This window comes from Ischnura elegans, chromosome 7 (genome assembly GCF_921293095.1).
Source record: "Ischnura elegans chromosome 7, ioIscEleg1.1, whole genome shotgun sequence".
NCBI classification, from domain to species: Eukaryota; Metazoa; Arthropoda; class Insecta; order Odonata; family Coenagrionidae; genus Ischnura; species Ischnura elegans.
In genome coordinates, this window is record NC_060252.1 from 104,752,907 (window position 1) to 104,765,201 (window position 12,295).

General features: G+C 39.5%; 1 protein-coding gene across 1 annotated transcript in view; it reads right to left on the minus strand.

The window, feature by feature from the left end:
- Positions 1-12,295, minus strand: part of LOC124162331 (probable cytochrome P450 301a1, mitochondrial) — a 28,029-nt gene that overhangs the window by 14,686 nt on the left and 1,048 nt on the right. Inside the window, exons 2-5 of the mRNA XM_046538836.1 lie at positions 6,349-6,585; positions 5,341-5,587; positions 2,641-2,757; positions 702-778 (exon numbers count right to left, since the gene is read on the minus strand). Coding sequence (XP_046394792.1) covers positions 702-778; positions 2,641-2,757; positions 5,341-5,587; positions 6,349-6,523 — 616 coding nt within the window. The 5' untranslated portion in view covers positions 6,524-6,585. The remainder of the gene's footprint in view (positions 1-701; positions 779-2,640; positions 2,758-5,340; positions 5,588-6,348; positions 6,586-12,295) is intronic.

A 12,295-nucleotide genomic window follows, 5' to 3' on the forward strand; every position in this document is an offset into this window, starting at 1 on the left:
ATGGCAATGGTCAATTTTAATTGCATTTGAAAAAGGCCAGATTGGCGCCCATGCGATGCCAATCCACGTGACGTCACAGGGACCTAGTTTCTATACGAATAGATAGGAGTTTACCTTCGTCTGAGATTACCAATGCACGCATGAGGCACAGAGCTCAGGGAATCATGTCTTTAAATCACCTATTAAAACTGGCTAAGGTCGGAAAGTTTTCTTCGTTTGATAGGGTAATAATTATTCTTATTTAAGCCAAGTGATACCTGCTAGCAGAGTACTCTGCTACCTGCTAGCAGCCTGCATCGCAGCGGCGCATACATCCTCGCCCCAAGTTCACCTCACACGGCGAAAGTTGGATCCAGAATGACGTCACACAGGCTTTTCCCAGCATTCCTACTTAGCCGTCGCGTTTTCGCGCGCTTGAAAATGTCCACTTTTCGTTTAATCACGAAAAATAGATATCGTCATTTTAAAATTTAAAAGCGCGAAATGCGTGCTCCTGGTTTAATAATCTTTCGATTTAGGCAGTAAAAAAATATTAGGAAACCACCCTTATTGCCGTGAGCACTCCAGCAGAAAAAGTAATGTTAAAATGATCAGTTGGAATGTGAGAACGACGGGTTAGATGAGCGATCACTATTTCGGTCCATCCCCGGAGCTCTACCTCTGGGATAGTGACGGTGTGGCTCAAATGAGCGAGCACTTACACTCCAAGGCCCACTTGTATAGTTCGTTGTTGAAATCTGCCGGAAGCTCCTCATTGGCGTCCCTCATCATCCTCATCCTGAAAATAAAAGCATCACTATTAGAAGATTTTGGCGCATTGGCGATTTAGGCGAAAATTGGCGATTCGATAAAACTATACTGTCACCTCGACGAGAAAATGTTTACGTCATTGGATAAAAATAATCTGATAATAACCAAAGGCATGAAACATGAGCTCGCAACTGCACCTCTTGTAGAGCTACGAGCTCGTATTACCAATGAATGCTGTTATTGAGGTCAAATCACCAAGGTTACAGGATCGGGGTTAGGGTGGCCTCAAAATGCTTGAATGCGTCAGTTTAAAATTTAAGCATCGACTTTTCCACATTCTGTATACCCTTTACCATTCCATATTCTGTATACCATTCTCTATACCATAGGTTTTCGCAGGTTTTTCACGCCTCCCTTCTTATGTCGGCGTTTTCCTACAGTGGGTTTTTTTCGCTGAAGGATATTACACCCTTGTCCTCATATTTTTTCCCACCAACAGAAATCTTTTTTACACAAAATTTTCACATATACTTGTTTATATTTTGTGACATTTCACTAATAGTGTACATATATTGTATTTCTTTGGTATTGTAAAGGTTTATGTACCATTTTTTAATATGTTTGCATTGACGCCTTCGAAAGGGTTTTATCTCGTTTGCGGACGAATTTATAATTTTTTGAATGGAAATTATGGAGTGCACCTGCTTTCTCCGATTTAAATGTGAATCATTCGTCTTTATTGGTAGCGTCATAGGCCCATTCCTATTCCTTCTTTATATAAACGACATTGGCGAAGTAGTACACAGTAAGTTACGATTATTTGCAGACGAGGCTGTAGTTAACAGAGAAATCCGTTCCAGCAAAGATAGAGATGAACTACCGAATGACCTTGCTGCTATTCAAGCGTGTTGCGATGGATGGCAATTAGAATTAAATTTGAAAAAATGCGTAGTAATGAATTTCTGGAAGAAGAATAACTCCATGTAACGTAGCTATATCATTCGGGGCACCCAATTAAAGGCAGTTGAATCCGTGAAATATGTAGGAGTTGACTCAATAATGATCTATCGCTGAATAAACATACTCGGTCATGCTAATCGTAAAATGGGTTTTGTTAGAAGAGTATTGGGAAAGTGCGACGACGAAGTGAGAGAAATTAGATACTTTTCTCTCAATAGACCACATTTAGAATACACTGCCAGTGATTTGGACCCTCATGAAAAAGGTTTAATAACAGAGTTAGAACGCGTGCAAAGAAGAGCTGCCAGGTACATGAAAGGCCGTTACGATAGTCTTGTTAGTGTAACTGACCTCTTAGATAAACTCGCATGAGAATCCCTGTCAGACCGTAGATTGAAAAATAGACTAAACCTTTCAGATAAATTCCAAAGCAGTGTCTTTTCTAACGAAGTTAGCCATATCTTACGGACGCCAGCATACTACGGAAGATCAGATCATTTAAATAAAATAAGAGAGATAGACTGTAGAAAAGACAGATTCAGAATGTCTTTTTTCCACGATCAATAAGAGATTATAACGGCAGCAATAGAACTCGCAAATAGAATAGATCACTTGTAGTGTAGCCCACTAACCTCTGTAAAACTTAATGCATGTTTCTTAATTTTATTATTATTTCTAACAGCATATGGTAATATAATTTGTTAGTATGCGTGACGTTCTTTGTACTGTGTGGTGTGCATGTGGGAGTCTAATTGCATGCTGCATGCTGGTGATTGATCACCCCCTGCCAAACACCCTAGAGGTGACTAGCAGGGTATTATGTAGATGTAGATCTATTGTCGTATCTCATGATTTGCGATTTGTAATGGGACACCTTTTGGGTGAGATTTGCTTTTAGGTAAATGTGCTGAAATTGATTTTCGTACTCACTTCTCCACAAACTCCTGCGCCACGTCCGCTATGGGAGGCACGTATCTCCTGGAGATCTTGGGCTGCATCATCGGTTGGTTCACTTTACTCCGCGAATCTGCCCATTTCTTGCCGTTTCTGTGATGATGAAAGGATTATCGATTTAAGCTTTCAAGGCAATTCACGATCTCGCCATTCCTTTGCGTGCAACCATGTTAAAAACCATGTGAATGGCTTGTACTCAGTCTTACAGTCCGGCCGCCGAGAGTTGTCCGTTGACAGCTAGAAGGGATAGGAGGCATTGTTGCCAGGTAAGAAAGGGAAACGCCCACATCACATGTACACAAAAGGGTTACGTGAAGAAAGCAGCCAGAAGGGACGACGAGCGTGAAGGATCCAAATGAAGAATCCTTTGTTTTGGCGATTCGCGGAAAGGGCTTGTTTTGGTGGTTCAGGATTGTTTCAGTGCTTCATATATGCATGTGACAATGTTGTATGACTAGGGGAGGGTGTGAGGTGCATTTGAGGGACAGCGATTGGTTGCAAACCATGTTGGCGCAGGGTTCTCCGCCCCTCCGTTTGAACTGTCATCGGACAAATCTCGCCGGCTGGACTGTGGACGAGTTAATTTCATGCTTTCAACCATGTAATAAATTTACATCCACAGGAACGATTAGAAATATATTTTATCTGATGAATTGGTTATGCAGTAAAGTCGTTACGCACAAACTACTCAAGCATTACAGTCAAATACACAGAGAATAATCGTCTAAAGACAGCTGAGGGAAGGGTTTCTGTACTTGCAAATTTTAGATCAGATTCTGATAAAGTAATTAGAATCATCCAAACGGTTGGCGGTTCAACAACCACCTGTGTGCCGATTGTGTAACTTTATGTTCGAACGTAAAGATCCGGTTCCCGTGGATTTTTGATCAACATCTCGAAATCAATTGAAGGAGCGATTGTGTTACTGTACGTTCGAAAGTTTTACGGCTCTCGATCGAAAGCATCTCTTCGTCAACACATCACTTGACGTTACGACCATCGTCAATCTTTCGCAGGTGAGGTTTGGGTTTGAATTTAAATTTTCATTACCTTTCATGGTCATTTTGTATGCCTTTTTTGGAAGTAAGTGAATTACATATTCTATTTAATTTAGGCATCAAAGTGTTATGTTGTTAATTATGTGAATTTGTGGTAAATTGACAGATAAATACAATTTATACGTGTTGGTTCACTATGATATAAAGGTGAGGAAGTTTACATTTGCTTCGCTATGTAATGTGTGTGCAATTGAAATGAAATTATCCTTTTTGGAATAACGAGAATTTTGCATTCAATTTAATTTATAAATCAGTGTTATGTTTTAATAACGTGAATGAGTAGTGAAATTACATAGATAAATACAATTTGTACGTATTAGTTTACTATACGATACAAAGATGAGGATGGTTACAATTGCTTCGATGTGTAATGTGTGTGCAATTCGTGTGTGCTATTGAAATGAAATTATGCTTTTTTGCATGCTTGATTTAAACGTGGTTGCACTAAAGTGTAGCAGCAATGTATTATAGCGCAGCTAAATTATAGCTGCGCTATAATACATTGAAAAATTATATTCTCTACAAGGTTTAATTTAATTGTGAACGTCGGGCAGTTACTGACGAGTAAAATTGTTTAATTGATGTACTCAAATAGTTTATTTTAACTTCTCAATGACGTCGTTAATTAAGTGGAATTTATATGTTTTACGTACTTCTATTAATGTCTCTGATGCGAAATGGTTTCCTAAAAAAGGGTGAATTTTTCGAACTGATATTCGGGCGAAAGAAAAACCAAAGATGACCATGCATATTTGCTTTTTCTTTCAAGTTATAGGTGAAAGGTTTGTAATGATGAGAATGTTTTTGATTGAGAATATTAAGGTACTTATTTATTTCATGAGTTACGAGTTTTTTAAACTGTTTACCTGACGACTATTATTAAAACATGTCGTGCTAATTCACACTCGCCAGTTTTTATTCCTGGCAAATATTCAATATGCTGCGGCATTGCTCTTTGCGGACACACAAAGGTGAAGGCGATAGCCCATCAATATCGAATTATCCGTTCATATATTTGATCTAAATGAATTAATTCAATTAAATATAATACAAGTTATTACTTAGCGATTTGCAAAAGTAACGAAACGGACACTTATCGCGGCATTGGCTGTTGACGATCTTCCATACACAATCGCACCTACAACTAACGTTCGAATACCGGGAACTCAATCGAGAGTGAACGGATCTCTAACGATCGAAAGGTAGCCAAGTTACACAATCGGCCCCCATATCACTTTCTTTGCTTTGAACGACTCATTCAATGGCTCGACTTGAGATTCAACAGCTCTCCGAAATGGTATATTTCATTCAGAAACACAGGACCCTCTAAGAGGAGCGTGCTTGACACTTTTCGGAAATATTGTGATTGGTTTTCATTACGATCGGATGATTCCGAATAGTTGGCGACGCGTTCGAGATTTGCAGTACTTGAATTGCATTGTCACTCGGAGGATTCATTTGGAGGGCCCATATAGACATCGGAGAGAAAGCGCAACAAATCCCGATCGCATCGCAACCAATCGGAGTCGACCGTTCGGAATGAAACTAATCGGAATAATTCCGAATGGGCATTCTCTCGAGTGAGATTGAACGTAAATTGTGAGACTGGTTGTGGTACTCTGTGAGGATGCCGCCGCCATCTTTGTAGAAGTCCTTCCTGATGACGTCCCGGAAGTAGTTGAGGGACTGCAGGGGCTCCCGGTCGGGCCACGGCCCCTCGTTCCTGAACGTCGTCTCCACGTCTTCGGGCCGGAAGGAGAACACCATGTCCCTCCGACCCGGGATCTTGGTGAGTTTGACGATGGGACCATATTTGTCGTGCAACGCCTTGTTCATCTGGTCCGCCTGCATGCCGCCGAACTCCCCTGCCGACGGAAACGAACGAACGCGTCAGACAATATGGTAGTTTTCTTCATCAAAGAAAACGAAATGCATTGATTGCGATTCGTTACCCACCATTAGTGTATTCATAATATACAAATCATTTGGTTATAGAAATCCCAGTTTAGACGAATGGCAATGGTCAATTTTAACTGCATCTGAAAAAGGCCAGATTGGCGCCCATGCGATGCCACTCCACGTGACGTCACAGGGACCTAGTTTCTATGAGAGTAGATAGGAGTTTTACATCGTCTGAGATTACCAATGCACGCATGAGGCACAGAGCTCAGGGAAACATGTCTTAATAATCACCAATTAAAACTGCATACGGTCGGAAAGTTTTCTTCGTTTGATAAGGTATTAATAATGATTATTTACGCCAAGGGCTACCATCTAGCATGTTACTCTACTACCTGCTAGCATCCTGCGTCGTATCAGCGCTCAAAGCCTCGCCCCAAGGTCACCTCACTTGCGGCAGCGGGAACCAGAACGACGTCACAAGGAGCTTTACCCAGCATTCATACTCAGCCGTCGCGTTTTCGCGCGCTTGAAAATTTTCACTTTTCATTTAATCGCGAAAAATAGATATCGTCATTTAAAAATCTAAAAGCGTGAAATGCGTACTCCACGAGTAATAATCTTTCGATTTAGTCAATAAAAAAATAATAGGAATCCATCCTATTGCACGTCACTGGTCAAGGGTTAAAGAGATCCGTTCTTAATTGCCGTGCGAAGAGTCACTCACCGATGAAAGGGAGGAATCGGAACGCGTTGCCGATGAGAGGGAGTGGTTTGGGTCCGGGGATCTCATTGTAAGACTTGATGGCCTCGTTGTGTGCGGTGGCCAAGGGGCGGCTCATCAGGGCCACCGACCTCCGGCAACAACCGCTGCTGCATCGAGGAACCAATGCGAGCGACATCTCTCTCCGCGGGATGCCTTTCAATTATAAGACACGACGCTCTTCTCATGAAGGGCTGGAAACTGAAAAATAAATGAAAAAATTGAGAATCGAGGATATATATATATACAAATCGATTGTCACTTGAATTCATCAAGCGGGTTTTGGAGGGGGGTTGGAACATGTTTGTGTCACGTGTGTTCGAGTCTTGGGTCCAAAAGTTGCTTAAAAAGCGAAAAAAAACTCTCAAAATGTCGTTTAAATGGGCCGAATAGACTGACAACACGCATATTCGCCCTCAACAATACTTACGGACGTTTGAGTAACCACGATGATATAAGCGTTAGGAGAACGTTTTGAATTGAATATTTACGTAACGTATGGAAGTATAAAATTAATGACGAAGGAGCTTGTGAAATATAGGCGATTTTTTTTATTTTAGCCCTTACTCCCGAATTGTAGCCCTCCCATTATGTGGTTTTTTATAGTAAATATTCAGACTGTCCCAAGGGTCGTCTGTCATTTTTGACCTCTAATTTTAGTAACTTTGAATCGAGCAATATTCATGAAAATTGGCTCGCTAATGGGGAAAGGTCCTAAGTTTTGTTGAGTGAAACCAAACTTTACAATTTTGACCTTTTGACCTCACAATGTGGGTCCAAACAAAAAATTTGAATTTGCCTTATGAGGTTTCAATGTTAAAAGAATCGAGATAGAAAAGATTCTGAATTTTATTGACAAAGGTGTCAATTCTTAGATTTTCGGACAATAGAAACCCAAAAATAGCACTTTTATTTACGAAAATTCGACCGTTGACCCAGTAAGATCACCGTCAAGGTCATAAGGGTGGCAAAAGGAATAGCATACCAACATAGGTGTCGCTCTATGGGTTTTATAGGGTGCCCAAGTCATTGGTATTGTTCAAATATCCTATTATTCACTAACTGACCTCCGAGGGTCACAATGGGAGTCAAAGATCATAGAGTTAGAATTTGGGCCATCATGACAACGAACGTGTCAAACCATAGGTTTTGAAGGGTGCCTAAGTCGGTTAGGCAGATCCGTATTGTTGATTTTTTTGACCTTCGAGGGTCACAATGGGGGTCAAAGGTCATAGAGTTAAACGTCGGGCCACGTATATAATGGTGCGTCTTGTGAAAATTCTTAACTTCCACGCCGATGTGGAAACAGATGGCAAATTTCCATGTTTTATTGTATAAATAAAAAGAGTGTAGCTCGAAATATTTTAATTGAATCTAAGTGAAAATGATTAGTATTTGAAGTAGTGTGGATTTATGGTTCCCCGTCCACAGTGCTATACAGTAACGTTGAAGACTAATTCAGAGTGTTGCTGAGGGAGGTTATCGCTGAATACAGCACCAGCAGGAGATAAGGCGTTTCGCCATCGAAAGATGAAGTGATAGATATGGTTACCACCGAGGCTTTGTTTTGGAGCATATCGTTGCCAAGCAATGCCTCTTTGATAACTTCAAGTGTAAGAACGGGTACGCAATTCGAAGGGCAAAAATCTTGAGGGACATTTTTAACAAAATTATGCGTTGCAGAATGTCTTATTTTGTACTTGTTGCGCTTTTGCCTATTTATGACCCAGAATGGAATAAAATATATGGGCTAATCTTATCTGAATTCAAACTTAATCCGTCTTGACAGTGAAGATATAGCTTGAAATTTGAGAAAAGACCGAGTATGTGTCTACGAAACTTTTTATCGTATTTTCTAACTTTAAAAGCATTTCAAACCGTTTTTATGGAAAGGGTCTAGCAGGTTAAGATGGTTAAAAGTGCCCCCTGATATTTTGAAAAATAAAAATAAATCCACTTAAAGTGCATCCAAAATTATGTGTTTCCTCAAAGTTTCAGGTCTCAACAATGGAAAAAAAACCTCAATAAAAATTGAAACACGATTTTTAGTTTTTTATTTAACCATATCTCCAGTTTTTATTTTTGTAGAATCGTTTTCTTGATTTTAAAGTGTATATACTATTACGTTCTATCATCCTGATTTTTTTCAAAATTTTTGAAACAAAAACTAAACTCATACATAAGTTGAAAATTTCGAAATTAAATTTTAAAAAATTAGGAAACGATAGACACTCCGAAAAAATATATGTTGTTACCCCTACTTTCAAGTATAATCCTAATTCAGATTTTTAAAATTGGTGGAACATGGTCAAAAACACGAATAACTGCTTTCCGCCATTTGTGTATAAAATATATGTATATAATAGGGATGTATTCCAGGAGGATATTTGATTTGATTGTTGAGACCAACCATTGTTCATCAGTTTGTAATATAAAATTAACATAAACAATGCCTATAACACTTATATTAATCGTAATTATTGTTTATAACCATAATTTTAAGCTTGAATTTCCTGTTTAATGTGCCAAAATGGCAGAAGCGGTCATAATTGGATCGTCTTTTCGAATATACATAAAGGCCGTTATACATGGAGCAAATCATTCCGCACGTTAGCATTAAAAATATTCGTCGAAACTGCAAGAATCCGAGTCTGCAATTAGAGCAGGGGCTATTCTTCAATCTCGCAACAGTGCATTCTCTCGTGCGTTGTAACAATTCACCGCTTTTTGCGACGCAATTGTATTGCGAATATACACTTAAAAATCAATAAAACGATTCTACAAAAATAAAAACTGGAGATTTGGTTAAAAAAACTAAAAATCGTGTTTCATTTTTTTTGGGGTTATTTTCCAAACCTAAAACTTTGGGGAAACACATAATTTTGGATGCACTTTAAGCGGATATTTATTATTTTTCAAAATATCAGGGGGCACTTTTCACCATTTTAACGTACTAGAACCTTTAGCATTAGTTTTGAACCGCGCAAGAAATTCTATAAACGTTCTTCCTCTGATACTTTGATTGCAAAGTCACTCTATAAACCAGTCCACGTCCACCGATGTCTCAACAGAGCGTTGATATCTCAAAACCCTAATCTATCATAGTGGAGTAGGGAATCGCCAATTATCCATTGTGGAGAGTCGAAAGCCGTTGTCATGCTATGTGTATAGAATAATTCAGCTTGGGTGCACGTATTTAAAATTTCTCTCCGTAGGAAACTAGCCATCTTCGGCAGCTAAGTTGCTGTCACAATAGGGTAGTTTCCTTCATCAAAGAAAACGAAATACATTGATTGCGATTCGTTACCCATCATTAGTGTATTCATAATATACATTTATTTGGTTTTAGAATTCCCAGTTTACACGAATGGCAACGGTCAATTTTAACTGAATTTGATTGGCGCCCATGCGATGCCACTTCCCGTGACGCCACAGGGACCTAGTTTCTATACGAGTAGTTAGGAGTTTTACATCGTCTGAGATTACCAATGCATAAATGAGGCACAGACCTCAGGGAAACATCTCTTAATAATCACCCATTAAAATTGCCTAAGGTCGGAAAGTTTCCTTCGTTTGATAGGGTAATAATAATCCTTATTTAAGCCAAGCGCTACCTGCTAGCAGTGTACTCTGCTACCTAGTAGCAGCCTGCATCGTATCAGCGCTCAAGACTCGCCCCAAGGTCACCTCACACGCCGACAGCTGGAACCAGAAATACGTCACACGGGAGTTTTCCCGTCATTCATACTTACCCGTCGCGTTTTCGCGCGCTCGAAAATTTTCACTTTTCATTTGATCGCGAAAAATAGATATCGTCATTTAAAAATCAAAACGCGTGAAATACGTACTCCAGGAGTAATAATCTTTTGATTTAGGCAATAAAAAAGTAATAGGAAACCACCCTTTACTAAACATGTATCATCTAAATATTCAATTTTCAGTATTGACTTAAAAGTGCCTATTTCCATTCCTCACTTTTAGCTGAGTTCACGTCTTACTTCGAAGCCATTATTTACGCGGACGCCTAAGAATAGAATACATCCGCAATCATGCAAATCAGTGATTAAATGCTAATTATTAATCGCACACATTCCTAGGCAAGTCAACACGTTTCGAAACGCCAGCGCTTCGGTAACTGTAATAATCGGCACATGCCAACATGAGATTCAAAGGCAACTGCATATGGGTGAAAAAATTGGGGGGTCTACCAATGACATCCCTCAGTGGCGTAGCCAAGAATTGCGTTCGGGGGGAGGGTCCAAAACCAGGGGGGAAATTTTTTTAAAAATAGGGTACTAAGTAATGGGTTTTAAAATAAATTTTAATACTTTTCACAATCGAAAAAGCTTCATTTGTTAAAAAAATGCTTTTTAAATTCATGATTTTTCAATAATTTGTTTTCTTTTATTCATCATCATCACTGGTCAACAATCCTAGGATTGGTTTGACGCAGCTCTACACTCATTGTCAGTTCTCCTATCAGCTAATCTTTTCACACCTACATATTTCTTCTCTTTCACATCTCTCTTTACTTGTTCCATATATTTTGTTCGGGGTCTTCCTTTTCCATTCTTGCCTTCCACTTGTCCTTCGACGATTGTCTTCATCAGGCCATCATCTCTCAAGATGTGGCCTTTAAGGTTGTTCCGTCTTCTAGTTAAGGTTTTCATGAGGCTTCTCTTCTCTCCCACTCTTCTTAGGACTTCCTCGTTACTAACTCGGTCGATCCATTTGATTTTCATCATTCTTCTGTAGCACCACATTTCGAAGGCCTCTATCCTTGCTTTCTCCGCTGCGGTCATTGTCCATGCCTCACTTTCGTATAGGAGCATACTCCAAATGTAGGTTCTTATAAATTGTTTCTTTACTTCTAATCGTTTCTTTTATTAAGGAAAATAATTGTGCCTTTATATTTCGGGGGGGGGTCCGGACCCCTAGCGACGCCACTGACCCCCCCCCCCTAGCTACGCCACTGACATCCCTCTACCCTCGCGATGACGTGTTTGAAGGGAAAAAAGAGCGTTCTTGTCTTACTGCCTACTGAAGTTTCTGTCCGGCAGAATGGAAAAGATAAAAGGCAGAAAAGAATGAAAGCGTTAGAGAAGTGTTAGCGGAGGAGGATGCTGAAGATCAAATGGAGGGATGATGAAGTGAGGAGCTGGACCAAAGGATTGGAGGGGAAATGTAGAGCACCGTAGGGCAGAGAAGGAATAGGTGCATAAGGGCCACGACAGTAGGAACAGCAGTTACGAGGGAAACATAACGAAAAGAAAAATTAAAATAAAATAAAAATACTTTGTTCTATTCCACACTTAATTTTAAATAGTACGACCCGGGTTTCTGCATCTCATGCTATCATTAGGTTGATCAGAGAAAACATTTAAAGATTAAAAAAAAAACATTTAAAAACATGAGGAAATTCATTTATCAGGAGATGCAGAAACCCGGGTTGTTTTATTTAAAATAATGCGTGGGAAGGAACAAAGTATTTTATGATGAAGCAGTTACACAAAGTAACGCGTGAGACCGTCTTATTTTAATAGAAAAATTTCTTTAAAAGTCCCAAGAAAGAGGAAGGGGACACAAGGAAGAGGATGAACTAGCAGAAATGGGGCCCTGTTTATTTATTTAAGTAAATTTTCGCATACAGCCGTGACGCCAATTTACAGTGAAATTTTTAACAATGGCATGAAATAGACACAATAGATTAACAACATAAAAACAAACAAAGAATTAACCTGTAGGGAAAGTATAAAATTCAATTGGCAGACATGTGGGTCAGAGCTTGTGCGGTGAATTTTTTGCGTGAAAAGGATCTATGGAAGGAGGGAGCGAATTTAGAAGGGAGGAGAGGCGATATAAAGGTGAGCGCTTGGTCAGGGAGATTCTGGGAATCGGAAGGTGGAGTAGG